This window comes from Schistocerca piceifrons, chromosome 2 (assembly GCF_021461385.2).
Source record: "Schistocerca piceifrons isolate TAMUIC-IGC-003096 chromosome 2, iqSchPice1.1, whole genome shotgun sequence".
Lineage (NCBI taxonomy): Eukaryota > Metazoa > Arthropoda > Insecta > Orthoptera > Acrididae > Schistocerca > Schistocerca piceifrons.
The window spans coordinates 480,464,468-480,490,933 of record NC_060139.1 but is presented as its reverse complement, the minus strand read 5'-3'; the positions used below and the strand labels follow the sequence as shown (position 1 = coordinate 480,490,933).

Genomic DNA, 26,466 nt, shown 5'->3' with positions numbered 1-26,466 from the left:
TCGCTGCTCGTCGGGAGCAATTACTCTGTATCTATTCATTTATCAAGCAGAGTCGAACATGGCACTGCTGAAGTGACCTTGAAGCAGCCAATCATAGCTCAAGTTTCTGGACATTTGGTGACCACCACAATGTGAAACACAAACCAACTTGATATCATCTCCTGGCACGATCACAGTGAGCAGCGGTGGTGCACATTAAATGAACTGATAAGCTGCAGTGGGTTTGATTCATCATCATCAGGCCATGCCAGCAAGGTGGCAGCATAAATACACCCTTAGACGAGGCACATATACTTACTGGCACAGTGCTTAAAGTGGTAAGTAGCTCTTTTTAAATCAATGAAAAGTAAGTTTATGGCCGTGTTAGAAAGTGCGATGTGAAGATCAAACACACCAATATCAGTTTACACGATTTCAGTGCAGGATACCTAGCTACAGTCAGACCTGCAGTGGTACAGGCAGTTGCATGATAAAGTTCATAATGAAATTTCACTCAGCAAAAATTTCAATGACATAACAGGTTTGCTGCTACGATTACGTCAATGTCTGGACCTACATACTTGTGTGGGCAACATTTTTCCGCAGTGGAGAGAACAAAATATATCCACAGAAGCTCATTCACAAACTGTAACTTAAAAGCTCACCTGTGAATTAACAGTGCTTAGAAGGTGCTACCAGACATTGGTGTTTCAGTGAAAAGCAAAATAAATAGTGTTAACTGACATTGAGAGTATTTATGTTCAACATGTGAATAAAATAATCACAAAATACTAGTTTATGTAGGTATTAATTAGTCACCGTGAAGTGATACATCTCCATAGAACTATCATTAGCGAGCCAGTTTGCACAAGCATACCAGTTAATTGGCCTATTCATAGTATACACAAACATTACAAACTTAAGATATTTTAAGAACCTTCCAGAAATGATAAATACTAAATAACAAATGATTGCTAGCAGTTGGGTTTGAAGTGGTTCCAGCACAGAAACTTCCTGGAAGATTAAAACTGCGTGCCAGACCAAGCCTCGAACTCGGGACCTTTGCCTTTCGCGGGCAAGCGCTCTACCACGTGCCCGCGAAAGGCAAAGGTCCTGAGTTCGAGTCTCGGTTTGGCACAGAGTTTTAATCTGCCAGGAAGTTTCATATCAGCGCACACTCTACTGCCGAGTGAAAATTTCATTCTGGTTCTAGCACTGCCCCCACATACTAGTGAAACTGTGACCCACTCTTTCAGAAGTTCTCACTGTAGCCAAAACACCACCCTGGATTGAGATCTTCAGAAAGCACTGGCAGGTCCTCATATTCTGGTGTAGTGTTACATCCTCTTCACTATGGTAGCCCCTAATGTCGATGCTTCATGAGCAATGAGAGGAGGTGGGGGTCTTCAGCTTCCTTGAATCTCCAACGGCCGATCTGCACCTCTGGTTGTAACACAGCTTCGTAAGAAGGACACAGTGACATCTCTGTGCTTTTATCTTCTTGATGACGGATCATAATCCTTGACTTCATATGTGATGTCTAACAAGCAACAAAGGCTTCAATCCAGCCCAAAGTAGCACTCTAGTAACTTTTCTGATAGTCCCACTTTTTACACAGGCGTAAAAATCCATACCTAGTCTTCTAGGCTGTATGTGCTTGGTGTTATAGTGCTCTCGCGCTTCCTCCTGGGTGTTCAGTGCCATATGCAAGGCATCTGTCTCGCTTCTTCAGTCCTGGTGGTGATGAGCTCCTGTAGTCATCCTGAGTATCATCTGCTTAAAATGAGAACACTGTATCCATTGACAATTCAGTCTCATAATTGTGGAGCAGAAAGAATGGCGTACAGCCTGTAGCGTCTTGCTTCGTCATGGAGTGTGCGAATGTCACTACAGGCAATACTGTATCCCAGTCTCTCCGTTCAACATTAACGTACATCAAGAGTATATCTTCCACTATCTTATTAAGCACTCTGTGAGGCCATTCTTCTGTGGATGATAGCCAGTTGTCGTCTTGTGGGTGATGTTGCAATGTGAAATTACCTCCGATGTACAGGATTGATATTCATGGCCGCTATCTCTTGCTTACCTGGTCCAACAGCTCTGGTTGCCATAAAATGTTGTATCTCTTCTCGCACTGCCTGCCATATACGAAAGGCGAGGCCGTACTGATATCCCACAACTGCCAAAGGAAACATACTACTTGTTTCATCCAATTCTTTCTATTCCTTCTCCTCGATGCACTGGCACCACTTAACGATTTCCTCAGCTGTCGTGACATCTTTTACCAGAAAAGCTCCATACATGTCTTCTGCACCTCCTTTCATAAAATGTGAGACTTTGTCAGCTACTGTCATATTTGGATTCACAACGTGGCATAGGGCTAAGGCCCTGTTGTATAACTGTTCTTCCACGAGCAGAATTGCTGCTGCTTGTTGCAAATATTTTCTTCAGTTCTCCCTGTAATTTATCCCCACTATTGAGCTTCTTTCGTTTCTGTCGAATCAATGCTGAGCTATGCTGTCCAAGTAAAAGTAAACATTTGCCAAACACATCATATCATCCCTCCTGTTATATCTGGCATCTTGGTTGAATCCTTTCAGCCATTTTGTTGGGTCGTGGTCAGTGTCTCTGTAAAAAAATGATGGATTCCTCATGTGCAGCTGACTTACTGCTGGCTTGGAATTCATTGGTGCCTTGAATATACAGACTCTGGGAACAATGTACAGCTCATATTCTGGTTGCTGTCCATTTAGGTGACAGCTTTTACATTGTCTAATTGGAGTCACAGTGCTGTTTTGAACTATCCAGTATCTCCACCAAATAATGTCATGTCATAATCACAATCAAGTCCAAATCCAAAAGCATGGTCACTAGTAAAGTATAGCATTTAACACTGAAAGCATGTATATTACAAACACCAATATACAGAGAGAACATAACTCCCAAACGGAGTGTGTTACCTATACAAACATCAAATATTGCAGAGTGCTGGTATTTATTCAAATACTCAATGTTGCAAAATACACAAACATCTCAAACATAAGATATTTCAAGAACCTTCCACAAATGATAAATACTAAACAAAAAATAACTGCTACTGGTTGGGTTTAACTGGCAATCCACAGTGTGGCAGCCAACGATGTTAATCTCTTCGCTGCATTACATGCGCCACAGATCATGGGTAACACTGTAGTCATAGGATACTGCTCTCAAATCTTGGCATGGTATTTGTGGAGCCTATTTCAAATAGCACCACATAATTTGTAAAAAAAAATCTGAGGTTACTACTAGTATTGCCTCCCACCTCGTTACTATACAACATGAGCAGCAAGGGCCTCAACACACTTCCCTGTGATGTGCCTGAAGTTACTGCTACACCTACCAATGCATCTCCATCCAAGATAACACACTGTGTCTTCCAAACAAGAAATCCTCAATCCAGTCACAAATTTCGTTTGATACCTCATACGATCGTACTTTTGATAATAAGCTTAGGTGTACTGCTGAATCAAATGCTTTTCAACAACTGAGTAATACTGCATCTCCCTGACTGTCTCGATCCATGGCTTTCAGGACGTCTTGTGATAAAAATGCAAGTTGGATTTCACACAATCCATGTTTTCAGAATTCATGCTGGTTGTCATGGAGGAGATCACTCTTTTGAGATACCCTATCACATTTGAGTTTAGAATATGTTTTAAGAGTGTACAACAATTTTCAAAGCATCAGTGTCTGCAGCTGCGATGAATTTTTAAAAAGATTTCATGATGCTTTCAGCTGCCATTCTCTTTATTTCATATACGATTGTACAATTTCAGCCTTAGGCCATTTTCAAGTATTTAAAACAGAAGCCTTACATATAAGAGCTTTGCAACAACTGCTCGAAAGTAATATGCTCCTAAAATAGTGTAAAACATCTCTAATTTATTTTATGAGCATAACATGGAGTCATCAGAGCAACGACATACATGGCATAATTTACTACTAAAAATCATCCTAAGTTAAATGTGCCGAGTACGTCTACAGATATTACTTGTTCCTATATCAAAATCACAAGTGTCACTAATGTATAATGCTTCCGTTTCAGATAACTGAAAATGGCCTAAGGCTGAAATTGTACAATCGTACTTGAAATTAAAAAAAAAAAAAAAAAAAAAAAAAAAAATGGCAGCTGAAGGCATCATGAAATCTTTTAAAAATTTTGTCGATCACTTCTATCTTTCTTGTAAAAGGGTGTGATGTAAGCTTGCTTTCTTTCTTTTTGCTTGAAGTATCTTAGTACTTTATGGTTGAAAAGGGGCCTAACTCAGTCACAAGATATAGAATCTGACACATTCCATTGGGTCCTAGGGCGTTGTTCAATTTTTGTGACGAGCTGTTTATCAACATTGATGGTGCAGTAACACTCATCTTTGGAACAGAGCAAGAATTAAACAGGGACAAGATCCTGTATCTTCCTTCATAAGAGAACACTTGAAAGCAAAATTCAGCACTTCTGCTTCTGCATAACTGCCCTCAACTTCAGCTCCTCACTGTCCAAGAGTGTCTGGACACTAATTACGAAGACACTCACTTTCTTTACATATGACTGGAATTTCTTTGATTTTTGTGAGAGGTTTTTGATAAGATTTGATATGGTAGTCACTGAAGGCTTCAAATGTTGCCCTTCTGATTATCAAATGTGTTTAATTTAGAATCTATTAGATGGTTGTACACTCCTATGAAGTAAAATGATAACTGCAAGAGGACCGCCTACCACATAATTAAAATGAAAGTTATAGTGAAAAGAAGTAGGTGACACAAATGAAACAAGGTTACAAATTAATGTTCCCTTAATATCAATAGCGCCCTGAGATGATGGCAGGTGGGGGAGGGCGCAGCCTGTGGTGCTATAGTGCCTATATGAGTTCAACAAAGGTGTTGTTTCGACACTTCACCTGAAATTCATGGGACTGATAAGCACCTTTATGACGAACTCATTCAGCTGGAAACCAGAGAGATTTACATTAATTATCTAAGCAATTTAACTGCCTAATAATTAGGTCAAAGTTCTCAGCATAAAGATTGCAATGACATCAATGAAATTTTGTTTTTACATTGTAAACAACATAAGCAATGTGTTAATGTTATATATATTTCCAAAGTACTTGCATTGTGCGTTTTTTTATTGTAACGGATTAGTATACCACAATAAATTTCTTTGTTGCAGATAGTCTACCACCAACAGCAACTAATTCGAAGCTCGTGGTAGACTATCCAAAACAAAGAAACTTACTGTGACATACTAATCGATAGGCACATCAGAGAGTATGGTACATTTTACACATACAATTAACTAGAAAGGTTTCTGCAAGACATGTGTCACATGTGTTGAATGCTAATCCAAAGGAAATGTAGAAAAAGATTCCCAACAATGGCTGCACCATTATGGTAAGAACCTAACAGATTTTATTACTGTATTTGTGATATGAGTAAACCATGCCATGTCAGAAATGAAACAGTGATCAAAGCAGTTCATGAAAGCTGCTAGCCTTGCACAAAAATGATGAAACTTGATTCATTTTGCAAGGAGGTTATGACCACAGTATTCTGGAATGTACAAGGGATGATTTTTTTGCTTTAACTGATAAGGTTCTGTTGACCTGTTGAATGGAATATCTATTTTCCTGAAGACTGCTTTTTAATAGGAGAGCTGCTCAGTCACATACTCAGAATCGGTAAATGTGTATGCTCCACATACAAGTGTCTTAAGTACACTCGCAGTTTACGATGGATGATGAAATTTTAAAGACTACACACATAAATCTCTGTGAGCGAGCTTGCAGTAAACTGAATTAATTCCACAATTCGCTCTCAGTAAGCAGCACCCTGTCAGACGTGGGAGGTTCGTAGCTGCAACATCAAGAGAGCTGTCTGCTGGAAGTGAGGTTGGTTTAATCATTAAGATCATAGCGCATGTGCTAAATGTGTATGTGGCACTAATAAATGTGGATTACTGATATCAATCTTCAATGGCTCAGCTGAAGATATCTTGCAGGTAGCCAAACAAAATACTGTGTGTGGTTGAGAACAATGACTGGCTGTACTCCAGAACCATCATCAAATAGGCATTACATAGCGAAAATTTCAAGATCCAATTCCTAGTTCTTGGAACTGCTGTTTCCTTTGTGAGGGAGGGAAGAAGAATAGTTTTCAACAGACTGGGGAGGAGGGCAGACCACTCAAATCTCTGGATGTCTCATATGATATCCACAAAGGTCTTTTAGCAATGGTAAAGCTACAAGCTACAGGATTTGAAAAGTGAATTTGTGGCTACAAAACATTCTGATCAAATAAGAAGTTATGACAGTAATAGATGGGTACCAATATTTCATATAGACTTCCCAGAATTGCACAACAGGGTACGGATTTACTTGAAAATAATGAACAAAGTTCAGTGTTGAAAAATAAATTCATATGTTATGACAGAATAAAACTCAGTTTCACAAACAGGCTAGATCTTTTTCTTGTCTTTGTTGGTATGGATATACATTGTTACTGCTTAGTAAGCTGGTGACCAATATCTACAGTAGGTGTACTCATCTTTACATACAAAAAAAGCACTGACACCTGGTGTTTGGCACAACTCACTGAGTTTGGTATAAAAAGAGCAGTCGTAAGTCAGATGTATCCAGTCATTAAAGGCTCATCTAACAAATGCACAGATGCTCTAACTTTTTCTGATAGACTATTTACTATTTCATGATATTTTCTACTTCTGTGACAGTAGTATCCATCCATTATGCCCACAATTCTTTGATGGCTTTAGCTGATGAAAGTCTATAACACATCTACTTAAGCTGAGGCCACAGACATTAGGCTACATGTATTCATATCTGTTCTGAACAATGTTGCTATTTGTTGGTATGAGGCAGTCATTAAGATTGCCCAAATACAGCTTTATCACTGCATTCAGTATCTTGTAAGCCATAACAAGACCCTCTCACTTCTCTTTTTGTAACATTGTACTGGTTTTGGCACAATCAAATGATGTTGCAATTCTCCATTTCAATTTTTTTAAAGGCCAATAGCGAGAACTCGCACATCAACTCTCTCAGCTTGCTTGGTATCAGTACACACTTACAATTTAGTGTTTTATGTGTATATCTGCTATATTGATGAACTGTGATTTGCAGTAATTAGATGCTAATGACCTGTAATGAATGTGAAAATCAATAGTTTGAATAAACATAAAAATTGACAAAGACATGGTCTCTCTCTCTTCATTATACAGTATTCAAAGCAGTGACTATGACCTCAGACAACATATCTTATTTCAGCCAATCACTGGATTATATACTAATGACATGACAGTTCACTTAAGCAGAGCACCAATTGCCTCAGTAACCTTGATTCAGTTGTAAAGCAACCATGTCACAAAGCGTGCAGACTTTTCACCTCAATACCTATTAGTCCTTGTGCATTGGGTTTCAAGGGATGTCTATACATCAGAGTATTTGAAAATTGCTAGCTACATTCACAAAGAAGGTTGCTTAGAACAGTGTATCTATAATTAGCAATTCAGGTTGCAGGGGAGGCAGTCTAGATGTATGCCTAGCAGTACGCTTTCGCGTGTGACAGAAAAGGTCAGTGTCATATCAAACTCATTCAGCAATAAACTGTCAAAGGAAGTGAAAATGTGAAAGTCAGTGACAGTATAGGCTATACTTTGAGGTCAACAGACACACTATCAGCATACAAACGAATTCAAAGGAGCAGAATGATTACTCTCATGAAAACAGATGTCATGGTGTGGCATTTCAGCTAGTACTGAACAAGCTGCTGCAACAGTGATAGGTTTGCAAAACCAATCGCTTGAAGATAAACAAATGAAGCCACAAGCAATTATTGAATTGAGTAAAGTAATCATGGCATGGGACATCTGTCATCTTGACAATATGACCATAATAAACCATTCATATCTGATCACTGTATTGACTCCATTCTGTTCGTTAGTTGGAATGTTGTCAAGCATGATAAAGTGTCAGCTTTCATTGTCCATAAAGCCACGAATGCAAGGACCATATGATCCCCATCCCTTGCATGCTTAGTGACAAAATGTACTGCTGCTTAAGGAAATTGAAGTATGTTGTAGGTGTAACACTCAACCTTGCTTTTCCTCACATCAACGAGCAAAATTTAAAAAATATAAAATTAAAATTTTAGAAGATTCGTATGAATTCTAGCATTCAATACCACCTGTCAGCTTTGAGTCATAATACACTGAAGCACCAAGAAAACTGGTACAGGCATGCATATTCAAATACAGAGATATGTAAACAGGCAGAATATGGTGCTGCAGTCAGCAATGCCTACAGAAGACAACAAGTATCTGGAGCAGTTGTTAGATCGATTACTGCTGCTAAAATGGCAGGTTATCAAGATTTAAGTGAGTCTGAATGTGGTGTTATAGTCAGCGCACAAGCAATGGAACACAGCATCTCCAAGGTAGCAATGAAGTGGGGATTTTCCCATATGACCATTTCACAAGTGATATATCAGGAATATCAGGAATCTGGTAAAACATCAAACCCCAACATCGCTGTGGCCAGAAAAGATCCCACAAGAACGGACCCACAACAATTAAGAGAATCATTCAACATGACAGAAGCGCAACTCTTCTGCAAATTGCTGCAGTTTTCAATGCTGGGCTATCAACAAGTGTCAGCATGCAAACGACTCAATGAAACATCATTGATAAGGGCTTTCGGAGCTGAAGGCCCACTCGTGTACCCTTGACGACTGTACGACACAAAGCATTATGCCTGCCAGGGCCTGTCAACACTGACATCGGACCGTTGATGACTGGAAATATGTTGCCTGGTTGAACAAGTCTCTTTTCAAATTGTATCAAGTGGATGGATGTGTACGGGGATGGAGACAACCTCATGAATCCATGGATCCTGCATGTCAGCAGGGAATTGTTCAAGCTGGTGGAGGCTCTGTAATGGTGTAGAGTGTGTGCAGATGGGGTGATATGGGACCCCTGATGCGTCTAGACACGGCACTGATAGGTGACATGTATGTAAGCATCCTATTTGATCACCTGCATCCATTCATGTGCTTTGTGCATTCCGACGGACTTGGGCAATTCCAGCAGGACAATATGACACCCCATACGTCCAGAATTGCTACTGAGTGGCTCCAGGAACACTCTTCTGACTTCTTAAACACTTCCGATGGCCGCCAAACTCTCCAAACATGAACATTATTGAGCATACGTGGGATGCCTTGCAATGTTCAGAAGAGTTCCCCCCCAACCCCCCTCGTACGCTTATGGATTTACGGACAGCCCTGCAGGATTCATTGCGTCAGTTCTCTCCAGCACTACATCAGATGCCATGTTGTGTTGCGGCACTTCTGCGTGCTCATGGGGGATCCTACATGATATTAGGCAAGTGTAATAGTTTCTTTGGCTCTTCTATGTATAATGTGATTGTGTTTGATGACGACAAGCTTGTATGTTGCATTCAAATGTTTGTCTTGTTGGGTAGCACTTGTAGTGCTAGCTTTTGCATGGTTTGTATGGGGCACTTGTTGTGTTAGTTTGTGCTCTCTTAGCAGAAGGCACTTTGATTTGTGGCCTATGGGTGTGTTACATTAGAACTTAGTCTTGTTATGAGTACCATGGTGATTACACTCATGTTGGAACACTGTGTTATTTTGGTTATGGGCTTGAATGTGAAGATCAATAGCTGCACATAGTGGGAGAGGACAGCAAATATGGCTACGGCCATTGACTTCCTGCAAAAATGTGGTGTAATACCTGAGTACTGTAAATACTATATATCTATTCTATCACTTGAGCCTCGTCCCGCAATTACGCAGGCTCAGCCATCGTTATTCGGATTTGGCATGTTAAAGTTTAAGGGGTGGTTGGATGCCCTTCCTGCCGCCACCCCGTGCCCCCTGGGACGGAATTAGTGTACCCCAACTGTCTGCATCGAGTGTAATCCATGGAATAGTACGAAAGTGTGCAGATGTCTGCCAGCCGTGTAACGGAGGAGGAACATAGGAGCCAGCCCAGTATTCACCTAGTGGGATGTGGAAAACCGCATAAAAACCACACCCAGGCTGGCCGGCACATCGGCCCTCGTCGTTAATCCCCCGGGCCGATTCGATCTTGGGCCGGCGCGCCTACCCGAGTCCAGGAAGCAGCGCGTTAGTGCTCTCGGCTACCCTGGAGGGTACTATAAATACCATATAGGTGGTTGAGTTATTCAGCTGACAAAAGTCTTGCCAAAAATGCCATTTGGAGAATACAAGTGGATGTGTCACAGAGATTGTGTGTGATGGTCTCTTCAAAGTGACACGTGATATGAGAAGTCGAGACTTTCAATTCCATCCATTATTACATTAACTTTTCATTTTTGTTACAAATCATCCATTTCTTTTGTAGTGCATGAAACAGGATGGAGTGAGCAGACTGTTTGTGGGGAGTCTGTTAAGTATAGTTGCCCAGGCAGCTGTTTTGTAATGGGGGATGTTCAGAGGTAGTTTTCAGAGTTGTTCCAGTCCCCTCTCTGTGTCCACCTCTTCCTCCCTCTCTCTCTCTCTCTCTCTCTCTCTCTCTCTCTCTCTCTCTCTCTCTCTCTCTCCCTCCTTCATCCTCCCACCTCCCTTTATTCATCTCCTCCATCTCCTCTTCCCCCTCCCTCTGACCCTCCTGTCCTTCCCTATATGTGTCCCCCCCCCCTCCCCCGCTGTCCTTTCTCCCTATCCATTTCCTCCTGTACCTCTCTCTGCCCATCCCCTACTCTCTCCATCTCAAACTTCTACCAGCTGTGCCCTGCAAAAGGTCAATAAACCACGTTGATACTACTCTCTCAATATGCATGTCATTCAGAGCAGTCTATGCATCAGGTACTTGAAAACAGTTTTCTGCCTCTAATGTGTAGGCTGCCCAGGCAAACAGGTCGATAAGGTAGGCCAATACTATTCCTGCACAGCAGGGCCTTCACATCAGGGCCCGAAAATCAATTTTTTGCCCATATCTCTGCTCCTGTTAGAGCTAGGAGCTTCTATCCCCCACAGTGATGATACTCATTGGGTGTGCTGTTTGTACACAATTTCAGTTAAATTGATCAAAGACTTTTGGAGAAAATGCTTGGCGTCCACACACACACACACACACACACACACACACACACACACACAGACAGACACAAGCTGCTTTACACACTGGGTGTTTGGGACATAATTACAAATTATAAAACACCTGTAGAGTTTTGATATTGTAACTGAAATAGTGTGTACATGGAAATAGTGTGCACATAAAGGTTATTACATAAGGTTTGGATTTCTGCAGTCACTGTGCAGGCATACATCAGCTGGTGGCCATGAAAGGAGCTGCACATAGCAATTAAAAATGTTCCTTGTTCGCCTCACTGTTCAACAGAGGGCATAGACTGCTGCATATTATGAAGTGTGCAATTCTGTTGTCGTGGTGCAGAGATGGTGGTGTACTGTGAATGGCGTCAATGCCACAATTTATCCAGAGATAACAAAGAATTGTCACAGAAACGTAATGACCGTAGGCTCAGTAAAAGGTGCAATAAAAACTGGTCATCCATCCATGTCTCAGTCTGATGATAAAGTGGCAAATGTGAAGGAAGTATTTGTATCCACAGCTCTTCAAAATTAACACGTCAGGCAGCAAGTGAAAGTGGACTCACAAAGTATGTGGTATGTCAGATCTTGCGTACAGAATTGAATTATCAAACATGAAAACCTAATTGAGTTAATACTGAGTTGTCATGAAGATTGGCCTCAACTGTTTAACTAAATCATCTGGAGTGACAAGACCATATCCCACATGGGATGTTTCATCAATTGACAGAGTTGCCATTATTGAGCAGAACAGGATCCTGGTATTATGGTGGAGAAGATGCCATCACACGCAAAAGTGACCGGGTGGTGTGGAATGACTGCCACACATGTTATCATGCCATTTATCCTGTGTGACACAATGAAGGCAGAGTGCTAAACACAGCTGCTCGAAAATTATGTGTGGCCCACAGTACCTGCATTGAATAACATCAAAGACATTACTTTTATGAAAGATGGCACACCACGCCACTTTGAAAATAATATGCATGTGTGATTGGATGAGAAGATAATGGTTGGAAAGATACAGACCTCATGAGTGGCCAGCAAAAAGTCCAGACCAAACACTATGTGACTTAAGAGACTAAGGAAGTCACACAAAATCTAAATCTGGATGGTTGGACAAGGATTTCAACTGTCACTCTCCTGAATGTGAATACAGTGTGCTAACCAACACATCTCTGAGGAGAAGGGGTGGGTGGGGAGTGTACACTAGTGTCAGATGGGCTTGTTTCATTTGAGAGGTTGGGAAGGAGAGATTACAGTCATTTTATCATTTAGCTGCTAATCATAGGGTTGAGTTCAAGAATTATGAGAAGAGGGCTTGCAAGAATATGATGGAAATGTACTGGGAGAGCTGCGAACACTGTTTTTTTTTTTATTTTATTTTTTATTTTTTAATGGGGGGGGGGGGGCACACTCACATTTTCCCAACACTTCTTTATGAGTATTGCTGGTGGAAGTGTGTCCCTATTTGTTACTCATTCATCCAAAAAGTTATGTATTTAAATTAATAGGGAGAACACATAGGCTGAGGGTATTAGTTGAATGGTAGGGGGTAGTTTAGATTATTAGTTTTCCTTATTTCTGTAATTTTTATATTGCTGTTGTTATTGTGGTCTTCAGTCCAGAAACTGGTCTGTTGCAGCTTTCCATGCTACCCTATGCTGTGCAAGCTTCTTCATCTCGAAGTACCTACTACAACCTACATCCTTCTGAATCTGCTTAGTGTATTTAGCTCTTGGTCTCCCTCTACAATTTTTACCCTCCACGCTGCCCTCCAATACTAAATAGGTGATCCCTTGATGCCTCAGAACATGTCCTACCAATCGATCCCTTCTTCTAGTCAAGTTGTGCCATAAATTCCTCTTCTCCCCAGTTCAGTACCTCCTCATTAGTTACATGATCTATCCACCTAATCTTCAGCATTCTTCTGTAGCACCACATTTCAAAAGCTTCTATTCTCTTCTTGTTTCAACTATTTATCATCCATGTTCCACTTCCATACATGGCTACGCTCCATACAAATACTTTCAGAAAAGACTTCCTGGCACTTAAATCTGTACTCGATGTTAACAAATTTCTCTTCTTCAGAAATTCTTTCCTCACCATTACCAGGCTACATTTTATATCCTCTCTACTTCAACCAGCATCAGTTATTTTGCTCCCCACACAGAAAAACACATCTACTACTTTAAGTGTGTCATTTCCTAATCTAATTCCCTCAGCATCACCTGATTTAATTAGACTATATTCCATTATCCTCATTTTGCTTTTGTTGATGCTGATCTCATATCCTAGTCTCAAGAGATTGTCCATTCTGTTTAACTGTTCTTCCAGGTTCTTTGCCATTTCTGACAGAATTACAACTTCATTGGCAAACTTCAAAGTTTTAATTTCTTCTCCATGGGTTTTAATTAATTTTTCTTTTGTTTCCTTAACTGCTTGAATAACACCGGGTATATGCTACAACCCTGTCTCACTCCCTTCCCAACCACTGCTTCCCTTTCATGCCCCTCGACTCTTATAACTGCCATCTGGTTTCTGTACAAATTGTAAATAGCCTTTCGCTCCCTGTATTTTACCCCGGCCAGCTTCAGAATTTGAAGGAGAGTATTCCAGTCAACACTGACAAAAGCTTTCTCTAACTCTACAAATGCTAGAAAGGTAGGTTTGCCTTTCCTTAATCTATCTTCTAAGATAAGACGTAGGGTCAGTATTGCCTCTCATGTTCCAACATTTCTATGGAATCCAAACTGATCTTCCCCAAGGTCAGCTTGTACCAGCTTTTCCATTCATCTGTAAAGAATTCGTGTTAGTATTTTGCAGTTGCAACTTATTAAATTGGTAGTTCGGTAATTTTCACACCTGTCAACACCTGCTTTCTTTGGGTTTGGAAATATTATATTCTTCTCGAAGACTGAGGGTATTTTGTCTGTCTCATACATCTTGCTCACCTGATGGTAGAGTTTTGTCAGGGCTGGCTCTCCCAAGGCTATCAGTAGTTGTAATGGAATGTTGTCTACTCCCGGGGCCCTGTTTCGATTCAGGTCTTTCAGTGCTCTGTCAAACTCGTCACGCCGTATCATATCCCCTATTTCATCTTCATCTATGTCCTCTTTCATTTCCATAATATTGCTTTCCAGTGCATGCCCTTGTATAGACCCTCTATGTACTCCTTCCACCTTTCTGCTTCCCCTTCTTTGCTTAGAACTGGTTTTCCATCTGAGCTCTCAATCTTCATACAAGTAGTTCTCTTAATTTTCCTGTAGGCAGTATCTATCTCACCCCTAGTGATGTATGTAAAGCTGAAATACTAAACACCTTTTTCCAAAGCTGTTTCACAGAGGAAGACCGCACTGCAGTTCCTTCTCTAAATCCTCGCACAAACGAAAAAATGGCTGACATCGAAATAAGTGTCCAAGGAATAGACAAGCAACTGGAATCACTCAACAGATGAAAGTCCACTGGACCTGACAGGATACCAATTCGATTCTACACAGAGTACACGAAAGAACTTGCCCCCCTCCTAACAGCCGTGTACCGCAAGTCTCTAGAGGAACGGAAGGTTCCAAATGATTGGAAAAGAGCACAGGTAGTCCCAGTCTTCAAGAAGGGTCATCGAGCAGATGCGCAAAACTATAGACCTATATCTCTGACGTCGATCTGTTGTAGAATTTTGGAACAGGATTTTTGCTTGAGTATCATGTTGTTTTTGGAAACCCAGAATCTACTATGTAGGAATCAACATGGATTCCAGAAACAGCGATCGTGTGAGACCCAACTCGCTTTATTTGTTCATGAGACCCAGAAAATATTAGATACAGGCTCCCAGGTAGATGCTATTTTTCTTGACTTCCGGAAGGCATTCGATACAGTTCCGCACTGTCGCCTGATAAACAAAGTAAGAGCCTACGGAATATCAGACCAGCTGTGTGGCTGGATTGAAGAGTTTTTAGCAAACAGAACACAGCATGTTGTTATCAATGGAGAGACATCTACAGACGTTAAAGTAACCTCTGGCGTGCCACAGGGGAGTGTTATGGGATCATTGCTTTTCACAATATATATAAATGACCTAGTAGATAGTGTCAGAAGTTCCATGCGGCTTTTCGCGGATGATGCTGTAGTATACAGAGAAGTTGGAGCATTAGAAAATTGTAGCGAAGTGCAGGAAGATCTGCAGCAGATAGGCACTTGGTGCAGGGAGTTGGAACTGACCCTTAACATAGACAAATGTAATGTATTGCGAATACATAGAAAGAAGGATCCTTTATTGTATGATAGCGGAACAAACACAGGTAGCAGTTACTTCTGTAAAATACCTGGGAGTATGCGTGCGGAACGATTTGAAGTGGAATGATCATATAAAATTAATTGTTGGTAAGGCGGGGTACCAGGTTGAGATTCATTGGGAGAGTCCTTAGAAAATGTTGTCCATCAACAAAGGAGGTGGCTTATACAAAACACTCGTTCGACCTATACTTGAGTATTGCTCATCAGTGTGGGATCTGTACCAGATCGGGTTGACGGAGGAGATAGTGAAGATCCAAAGAAGAGAGGCGCGTTTCGTCACAGGGTTATTTGGTAACCGTGATAGCATTACGGAGATGTTTAACAAACTCAAGTGGCAGACTCTGCAAGAGAGGCGCTTTGCATCGCGTGCAGTCGTTCTTCCCGCGAACCATACGCGACTGGAACAGGAAAGAGAGGTAATGACAGTGGCACGTAAAGTGCCCTCCGCCACACACCGTTGGGTGGCTTGCGGAGTATAAATGTAGATGTAGATGTATGCCTCTACATCCTTACATTTGTCCTCTAGCCATCCCTCCTTAGCCAGTTTGCTCCTCCTGTCAATCTCATTTTTGAGACGTTTGTATTCCTTTTTGCCTGCTTCATTTACTGCATTTTATATTTTCTCCTTTCATCAATTACATTCAATATATCTTCTGTTACCCAAGGACTTCTACCAGCCCTCGTCTTTTTACCTACTTGATCCTCTGCTGCCTTCACTATTTCATCTCTCAAAGCTTTATATTAAGTTTTTTATTTTAATTTTATTGTGTGTTTTTTTCCTTTTAAGATTTTGTTTTCCGTTTGGTTTGTTGACAGGAAATGGATTCATTGGCTTTTGGAATGGAGGATAACATTGGTTGTGATGGTGGGTTTAAGGATTTTTTTAAAATTGTGTTGACAGGTGTGGTAGGGCCTAATTTTATTTCTGTGCACAGTGTCAAACTTTGTTGGATAGGGTTTCATTTTTTGTTTTTATGTAATTTTTGAATTGATTTTTAAGTTTTAGTATTTTTTTCTGTTTTGTTTGTGGTTATATCTTTTCTTCTTTCCTTTTTGTCTCGACTTCTTTTGATAAAGCTGCATATTATCTGTGCTAAATTAATGTTGATCAATATATTATTTTGTATTTTTTATTGTAAAAGTGTTTATGAACGGTATCAGTGCAGTCAAGACCTGCCTGGCAGTCACCAGGAGTACCTTCCTTTAGCTATATTAACACCCTGATGTTGAGAAAAACAGTTTGTTCCTGGAAATTCTTCCAATTATGCCATCTTATATTGGATATTATCACATTAAAATTTGATTCTCTTCTATGTTCTGTATTAAAGGTGTTACATGATGATCCAACAAAACCCCTTAATATCCATGGGTACATTCCCCTACTTCAGGTTGTGACATGTGGATAGATTTGCAATGAGGTAGTTAGAGTAGGGAATCTTATGTACTGGTACATTTATTAGTACTCAAGAGAGATGAACAATGAATAGGTATTTCCAAACACAACACAGCAAGCACAAATGTATGATGGCTACAGAGATAATCAGATTACATCTCTTTATTAGAGGTGTGACAAAAATGGATCTTACTTTGTTAGTAGTTGACATGAACTTCAGTTTTCTGTGACACTGAATAATCACAAGGCATTGCACTAAGTTACAATACAGAAAAATGGAAAAAAATCCACTACTCTGGGCCCCAGTCAATAAGACTGGGTAACTCACCTGATCATCAGATTTAGGGGGATCCAAAATGTCATGAAGAAAAGAATCAGAGCTTCTCAAAAACTCTCAAGACTAAGAGTATATTTTACACGGGAATGCTCAACAGGAACACATTACAGAAACTAGGTAAATTTAAACAACTGATAAATACCAGGGATAAATACAATATCAAAATACTAGCAATTCAGGAAACATAATAACGAGAACAACTGTTAATTGGAAAACTATATACTGTACAAGAGCAAACCAGCTATAATAATTCCAGAAAAATATCTCAAACTCTTCGAAACTGAATCTGTACTATACAGATCAATACTGGACTCTGTAACACATTTCACCTTAAAATCAGAAAAAAATATCAACACTCACAAGTGGGAGGAGATGATAAGGTATATGGGGTGGAAAGAGTTGGGTAGAGGGTCTGGGAACAGTAGGTTTCCATAGGTTGAGGCTGGGATAATTTTGGGGGTGGATAATGTGTTGTAAGAATGACTCCTAACTGTGCAGTTCAGAAAAGCTGGTTGCAGAGGAGACGATCCAGATGACCTGGATTGTGCACAGCCACTGAAAGGAAGTATGTTGTGCTCAGCTGCAAGTTGTGCCACAGGGTGATCCAATTTGCTCTTGTCCACATTTGGGGGGGGGGGGGGGGGGTGGGGGGGGGTGGCCATTCATGCTGATGGAGTTGTTTGGTATCCACACCAATATAAAAGGTTATGCAATGATTGCAATCGAGCTGGTGTATGACATGGCTGCCTCTGATGGGGTTGACCAAGCATGTGGCAGGACTGGAATAGGAAGTGCCGGATGGGTAGATTGGGTAGGTCCTGCATCTGGGTCTTCCACAGGGACATGATCCCTTTTGCAAGGGGGTTGGAACTGGGAGTGGTGTAGGGATGAACAAGGATGTTGTGGAGGTTGGGTGGGTGACAGAACATCATTTTAGGAGGGTAGGAAGAATCTTGGGTAGGATGTCCATTTTATCTGAGTAGGATGATAGACAAAGCCCTCACAAAGGATGTGGTTAAACTGATCCTGCCTGAGGCAGCAGTGGGTCATAAAGGGAGTGGTCCCACGTAGCTGGTTCTTGGGGGTCATGCAAGGATATGGCACAGGAAATCTGTTTGTGAACTGTCTCTGTGGGATAGTACCAATCTGTCAAGACCTTTGTGAGACCCTCAGCATACTGGACAAGAGTTCTCGTCACTTCAGATACACTGTCCCCTGGTGGCCAGGCTATGTGGAACCAATTTTTTGGTGTGGAAGGAATGGCAGTTGTCTACGAGGCGCTACATCACCCACACAAGGTCCACAATATCCTGGTCCATCCCTATGCCACTTCCAATCCCAACCTCTTGCAACAAGGAGCATATCCTTATGGATGATTCAGGTGCAGACCTGCCCAATCCACGAAGATCTTCCTGTTCTAGTTCTGTCACAGACATATCCTATCCAGCAGAGACAGGGGACCTGTGAAAGCATCCTTATACTATACCAGCTCTGCTGCAATCACTGCTCATCCTTTTACACTGTTATGCCTGCCAACAAGCAGTCCACCATCATAACTAGCCACTGACAAACTGTTACCAAGAGCAAAGTGGAGCACCCTGTGGCACAACATGCCGCTGAACATATCATGCTAGCTTCCAATAGCTGCTTCACAACCCAGGCCATCTGGATCCTCCCCTCCACCACCAGCTTTTCTGAAATGTGCTGATGGGAGTTGTAAATCACACCTTCCACCCCTAAAACTATCCTGGCCTCAACCTATAGTAACCTACTGTGCCCACACCCTCCACCCACCACTTCCTATCCCCTATGTCCTGCCATCTCCTCCCAATTCATATCCCTCACCCTCATTGTGTACCACTCACTGCCAATGCACCCACTGATTTTTTCGCCTTCTTTGCTCCTCTCCTTTTTGGTTCCCATCCCTCACAGCTTCCCAACACTACACCTGGCTGTCTCTAGTCCCTGCACACTCCACCAGACAGCACTCTTCTCTGCCTCGACCCATACCCCCTTTCGCTTTGCCACCCGGGATTGCTGCTTTCGTTCAACATGAGAGTTGCATTCTTGCCACAGTACCCGGAAATAGAAGTCATGTGCAAGTTAGGCATGCCTCCTTGTGTGAATGCGTGTGTGTTTTCTTTTCTGAAGAAGGTTCTGGCTGAAAGCTCGATGTGTAACAGTCTTTTCGTTGTCCTTGTCTCCAATTCTACAAGCAGAAAGCTTTAAATACCCGAGAGAGATTACATAGAAAACAGGACTGAACTTATCATCCAATGAAGAAAGCATACAGACTCACATGGAACCACAGCAACAAAAGAAACATCTCCATCAATGCCAAATTAATACACTAGTCATACCAGAGGCCTTGTACACCTCAGAATGTTAGTAATCAATGGAAGAACAAAATCAAGGACATAGGAAAACAGAGAGGAAAATAGGCCAGTGAAAAAGTTCTAGGGTCCAGTTTAAGGGTGGCTACTCAAACTTGAGAAAAAAAACCACACCTGTGAATTCCAGGAATAAGGAGCAAGATGGTGTCATAAGAAGTTCCTGATAATAAATGACGAGCAGGTGGAGGGGGGGGGGGGAGAGGGAAAGCATCTCACAACAATAATGACTTTTCTTTCCTCTTGCATAACCCTCCTGGCCTTAACCTTCGTTATTCACTGTATTATCCATCTACCCCTTCCCAGTTCTATTCCAGCACTACACAGCCCGCTATTCCACCAACACACCCTCAGTCTTTTTACATCTCTCCTATTCTGCTACCACACACTCCTCCCCCCCCCCCCATCTTCCCTCCCCCTTCCCACTGTGACCTCCCAACTGCAACTAGCTGCTCTACCCTCTCTCCACCTCATCCCTGTATGCTCCCTCAAGCAGCACTTTATGGGCCCCAACCTCGACCCTGCTATCTCTCCCCCTCCCTGCCCCAGCCACCTCCCTACTCCCCAACACCCACTTGCCTTTCCCATCATGCACTGCTGCTCATAGTCTGGCTTCAGCTGCCTGAGACTGAGGCCATATGTGTGTGCGAGTTGTGTCTTTGGTCCCTTAATTCCCAGGCGCTTTCCAACTTGTATCATCTCTCAAATACAATTCTTTAACTTACAGTTTTAATTCTTCACTTCTCATTTCACATGTTCTTGAATTTTTTTATTGTAAAAGAATATCTCTTTCATGTATCCAAGTACAAGCCCTAATGCATTTAATCACATAAAATGAAAATCAAGAGAGATGAAATGTTAGAATATGACTTGTTTACTTGTCTCTGTAGGGAGAACAAATATTTAAAGTTACATTCAACTCTAAGATGATTGGTGAGATGGCTTGGTTGACTTGACATGGAATGTGTATCCTCAATGCAATTTACTTTTCAAGCATAAGGCCCAGTCACAGGTCAACTGACCCTACTGATATTGGGCATCTTTGTCGTGTACATAATGATGGTATGGTTTTTGACATCATACGTGCAAAGACAGTAAGAGAACAGAGTACTAGCTATATTTCTTTTGCTTCTCTGTATTAATTTTTGGAATGAAGGTGGGTGTGACAGATTGATCTATGGCTTATTCCAAGGTAAAGGTTGGGATGAAAAGTGACAGTTTGCTTATAACTTGGCAAAGTGATATCGAACACTTAATAGCATCATACATGGTGTCACGTAGAACCACACACAAATTTCCACATATGATCCACAAGAAAAATTTCCCACCAACAGTTATATTTTTTAACAGAGTTTTAAAATTTCCACTTAACAACAGGCAAATTATTCACTGACTGGATGCTAAGTGCATGGCCCAAATAAAGACCAAAATGCCCTATCTCACAATTTGTAGAATGACACTTCTCATGGAAGAAATAAAAATTTGTGTACATCTAGTTCAGGAAAAACCCACATCAGTGCTAGTCTCTGGCATGAAGTGAGTGGTGCCAAGACTTCTATCTAGATGTCTCAGTTAAATCAGTTTGTTTACAAATAAGCTCACTGCATGTTCACAATATTCAGGCTACAACTATAGCCACCTAGTTATGTTAACTTTTTTACGTATTCCATCAAGTTAAACAAGTCATTACAGTATCTGCAGAATCAAAATAATAGATACGCCACAGATGCTTACCTTGCAAAGGTGAAATTGTCAGCAATATCTCCTCTCGTTCCATTAGTGTGATACTGGTAAAACCTTAGGTATGTCCAGCTTACTAGCAAACCAGACATAAACATAGTCGGATATGTGCCTTCCAGTAGTCCAATTAACCACAACACTAGTGACATGAATAAAACACTGAGAGGAACGTTCCTGTTCGTTAGTTTTCCTAGAGGTGTCTTAAGAATAATGTGATCAGGCATTATTTGCTTTACGGCTACTGACACACCAGCAATATAACCAGCCAAACCATGTATATGGACGGTAAACAACAGGTCTGGATTAAATGTACACATATAAAGTATTAAATAAAACAGAGCACTTAACAAGGCAACACCAATATTTGTAATTGCAAAAAATGTCATCATCTCAAACGCACCCCATAACGGTTCAATTAGTTTTCCACACAACCCTACTGTGATAATATCAACACACACTTCCCAGAAATGAAGTTCAAGGAAACAATACGTAAATGCTGTCCATATCCAGAACACAGGTGGCAGGAGGTAGCCTGGTGTCACACTTAGTACACGAACAGCTTCTTCCGAAAAAGAGAAAAAGTAACAACACAAAACCACCACACATATAAACTTAACAGACAGACTCGTATTTCCCAAAAGAGCGACAAATTGCTGACGTATAAAGGGAATATTTTTCGTGAAGCCTCTGACAGAAGCCATTTTTAACCAACATGGCATGACATTAAAATCTCTGATGCAAATATTCAGCAAAGATGGGACATCCTATGTTTATGTTTATCTATAGCTGCTACGGAGTTCAGAGATATTGCTTCTTTTTCTCTTTTTAATGTAAATTTGATCCTGCAACTGAGAATATAAATAATATCGATATAAAATCGTCATTCCATGGTCAAGTCACTGCTTTTTCAATCCCTATTGTATTGCGTACTTAAAGTCGAGCCAAACTGGACGTTACGGAACGAAACGGGACGTGAAAATATTCTACAAATCATAGCCTACACCGCACAAGCCGGAGCAATCAATATAACAACACCATGCAGCTGTCAAATAAGGGGGCCGGACTCGCAGAATGAATGTCTCAGGTATCAGTGCACATTAAAAAATTACGCTGTTTTACTCTCTAATACATGCAAAGGTGCATTTAACACATGCACAAAACAAAGAAGCACTGATAAAACTTTTAACAGGTCTCGGATATTGTGAAATACGAAACCGGAGCATTATGCACAGGGCAGAAATCAAGTATAGTGTGTAACAGAACATGTCATATGTTCATACACAAATAGCTACAATGCTATGATTAACAAATGTGCACAAGAATCAGTAATACTGTATTATTCCCACTTAAATGAGCAGAATAGAATTTTTAATATATGATCACGAAAACTAAACACTATACAGCTGTTAAGTATATTGCAAAATGTGTGATAAACACTAACACGTCAAAAACTTTCTTTCCATGGTAATAACTGTAAAAGATTATTTAAATTTTTATCATGTATTAATACTAAAACTCGCAAAGTGGTTAGTATGTTATAATACAACTGCTTAATTCAGTGGAATTTCATAATCACCTTTCTCAGTGTAAACAGTAAGATGCAGTGAAGTGTCTGATTTGACAAACTATACCCTTCTAAAGAGCTATTTTGGAAGATTCATTCTAGGTGTTTGTATATCCAGCAGCAGTTATTCAATGTGAAATCTAAAAACTTATGCTAAACGTGCACAATATGAACACAATTTCCATTTACATAACTGTTTTAAATATTTTGTTGTAGGATATGGCTCGTGTGATGTTTTTTGAAATTTGTAGGGCAGACATATATACTTCACTCTATGCTGTTTCATTGCCTCAGCTTCTTCATCAGAAACACCAACAGGTAAAAATTAGATTAAGATACATGAAAACAAGTAATACTTATTTTTAACTGAACTGATTTGAATTTTTACACTAGTTAGACGTTTTGAAATTCCTACAACTGATAATCCATGGAAACATAATGAATCATTTATTACAGTTGGTACAAGTTGTCACTTGTACATCCACCTTTATACATCGCAAAGTATCGTGATGAGCATGGCAAGGAGTAGGCCCCATTGTACCAGGGTTTCTTCCTGTTTCATTTACGCATGGAGTGAGGGAATAATGATTGTTTGAATGCGTCTGCGTGTGCAGTAATTATTCTAATCTTATCCTCATGACCCCCATGTGAGTGATATGTAGTCGGCTGTATTCCTAGAGTAATCATTTAAAGCCAGTTCTTGGTACTTCATTAATAGGCTTTCTCAGGAAAGTTTACATTTATCATCAAGAGTCTTCCAATTCAGTTCCTTCAATATTTCTGTGAACTCTCCCACAGATTAGACAAACCTGTGACCATTCGCGCTCCCCTTCACTGTATGCATTCAGTATCCCTCTTAGTCCTATCTGGTATGGTTCCCACACACTTGAGCAATATTCTAGAACCGGTTGCACAAGTGATTTGTGAGAATCTGCTTTGTAGACTAATGGCACTTCTCCAGTATTCTGCCAATAAACCAAAGTGTACCACCTGCTTTATCCACAGCTCAGAATGTATTCTAAGATTCTATAACAAATCGATGTCAAGGATATTCAATGGTAGTTTCGTGTATCACTTCTACTACCCTTATTGCAGATGAGTGTGACCTTTGCCTTTTTCCAAGTACTGGACTCAATTTTTTGTTCCAGGGATCTATGACAGACGACAGTTAGAATAGGGGCTAACTCAGCCACAAATTCAGTATGATGATGATGAGGTCCCATACTCCGAGGAATGTAGGGGACGATGTGGGAGACCCACACCAACGTACGTGGCAAGGTCCTAGCGGAGGTGGTTTGCCATTGCGTTTCTCCAACCGTAATGAGGATGAATGATGATGATGATGAAGACGACACAATAACACCCAGTCATCTCAAGGCAGGAAAAATCCCTGACCCCGGCGGATATCGAACCCAGGACCCCGTGCGCGGCAAGCGAGAATACTACTGCAAGACCACGAGCCGCGGACAGAATCTGACAAAGATTCCATTGGGGCCTGTAGCTTTGTTCTATTTCAATGATATCACCGACAGTAATACTTATTTCATACATCTTTTCAGTGGCATAAGGATTATTTATGCTTGGTTTTCCTTTATAAAGGAACTTTTGAAAATGGGATTAAGCATTTCAGCTTTTGCTTTGACCAGAATTTCTATGGGATCTATGAAAGAGCACTTGACAATATACTGCTACAGTAGTCACGGAAGATGTCTCACATTGCTCTCTTGACAGCCAAGCGCATTTCATTCAGTGTCTCTCTATCTATAGCCCCAAGCACTGTTTTGCACCTATTATGCGGTAATCTCTATATTCTTAGAAGTTTCTTTATAGTGACTCTGTATACCATGGAGGTTCCCTCCCATTATGAACTGTTCTATTGGGTACATATCTATCCAGTGCATGATCAACTATTCTTTTAAACTTAAGACAGAGTTCCTCTAGAAGCTTCTGCCCTGTGCTGAAAGTTTCAAATTCCTCATTGAGTTATGACATTACTGATTTTTATATCTAGTTTACTGAACATGTATATCTTTCTGCTTATTTTAGTTGCCCTTTGTAGTTTCGTTATCATTCTTGCCACTATAGTATCACAATACTGATACCAGTTCATGATACCAGTTTCGATGTGGATATCTTCAGAGAGGTCAGGCCTACCTGTTGTCATTAGATACAATATATTTTCGTCGTAAGTGGGGTTCCTAACTATCTGTTCCAGACAGTCTTCAGAGAAGGCATTCAATAAAGTTTTGCAGGATGTCTTATCACACCCACCACTAACAAAATTGTAATTTTTCCAGTTAACTGTTGTATGATTAAAGTTCCCACCGATGATTCTGGTACGATTGGGGAACTTTTGTATAAGAGACCTGAGGTTTTCTTTAAAGTTCTCAGTTACATCAGTAGATGAGTCTGGAGGGTAATAGAAGGATGCAGTTATCATTTTATGCCCACGCCTGATACTGAGTCCTGGCCAGACAATCTCACATGTAGCTTTAATTTCTATCTCAGTGGACTTGAGTATCTTGTCTACTGCGACAAATACACCAGTTCCATTTCCCATTTGCCTATCCTTTCGATATACACTTTAATGTACCCTGAGAATGTCACTGCTTTCAGTTTCAGGTTTCAACCAGATTTCTGTACCTAGTATTATGGGAATTTCATTGTTTTTCATAAGCACATCAAACTCTGAAACTTTGTTGCAAATGCTTTGGCAGTTTACAATTAGGGTTTTAATACTCTCACCCATGGAAGGCATTTCTTTCGATCCTACTCTGATACTTCTGGGTTTCCTACAGCTATTGGTATCAGGATTGGATGCAGAGTCGCCTAATATAAAAAAGCCTTGTGTGCACCCTACACACAGTCAGCTTCCTGAGTAGCAGCCTCTAATGTGTCATGAACAACTGACATATTTAGGTGGCCCTTACAGTTCTCAAGCCTATGGCGCAAGTCCAGGAAGTTGCAGTCTAGCTTGTCACAGAACCTTTGAAGTCTCTACTTCAGTTCTTCCATTCATCTCAGAACCGAAGGGCCACGAACAGTTCTGCTGCAAATAGTGAGCTTTGTTGAATCTTCATGCATAACGCTGGTCTTCTCAACCTTCTCTGCCAGTCTATGGAATGACCCAAGAATGACCTTGGAGCCCAGACGACAGGCATCATCTATTCGAACATGTGCCACAATCTCTTCAACATGTTGACTGAGGCACTGAGACATACACTGAGAGCACATGGTGTCCTTCCCTGTCTCTTGCTGCCATTTCCCTAAGGGGTACCAACTAACATTCGCTGCATGTTAGAACTGTCAACGATTAATAGACCCCTACCCTTTTGCATTTGCTTCCTCCTGACAACAGACAAAACAGGTTTCCCCAAAACAGATGAATTGAGTCCCACTGGCTCAGTTTCAATTTCAGGGAAATGCAACACCTTTGTTGGCTACGAGGACTGGTACAACACCTTGTATCATCCCTGGTCCCCATCCATCCTGTAAAGGACGCCTAGACCTGCCATTGACAAGTCACTTGCAGTCAAGTGTCACTTTCTACAATATTACATACGTCTACATTTTCATACACTTCATTAAAGCTTTTAATCACATTGATGCAGGCCAGTTTCAC

At 40.8% G+C, this 26,466-nt stretch overlaps 1 protein-coding gene across 1 annotated transcript in view; it reads right to left on the bottom strand.

Annotated features, from left to right (window-relative positions):
* The window catches only part of LOC124776483 (transmembrane protein 115-like), a 46,942-nt gene extending 24,843 nt beyond the window's left edge, over window positions 1–22,099 (bottom strand). Inside the window, exon 1 of the mRNA XM_047251497.1 lies at window positions 21,275–22,099. Coding sequence (XP_047107453.1) covers window positions 21,275–21,999 — 725 coding nt within the window. The 5' untranslated portion in view covers window positions 22,000–22,099. The remainder of the gene's footprint in view (window positions 1–21,274) is intronic.
* Between the last annotated feature and the right edge of the window lie 4,367 nt (window positions 22,100–26,466).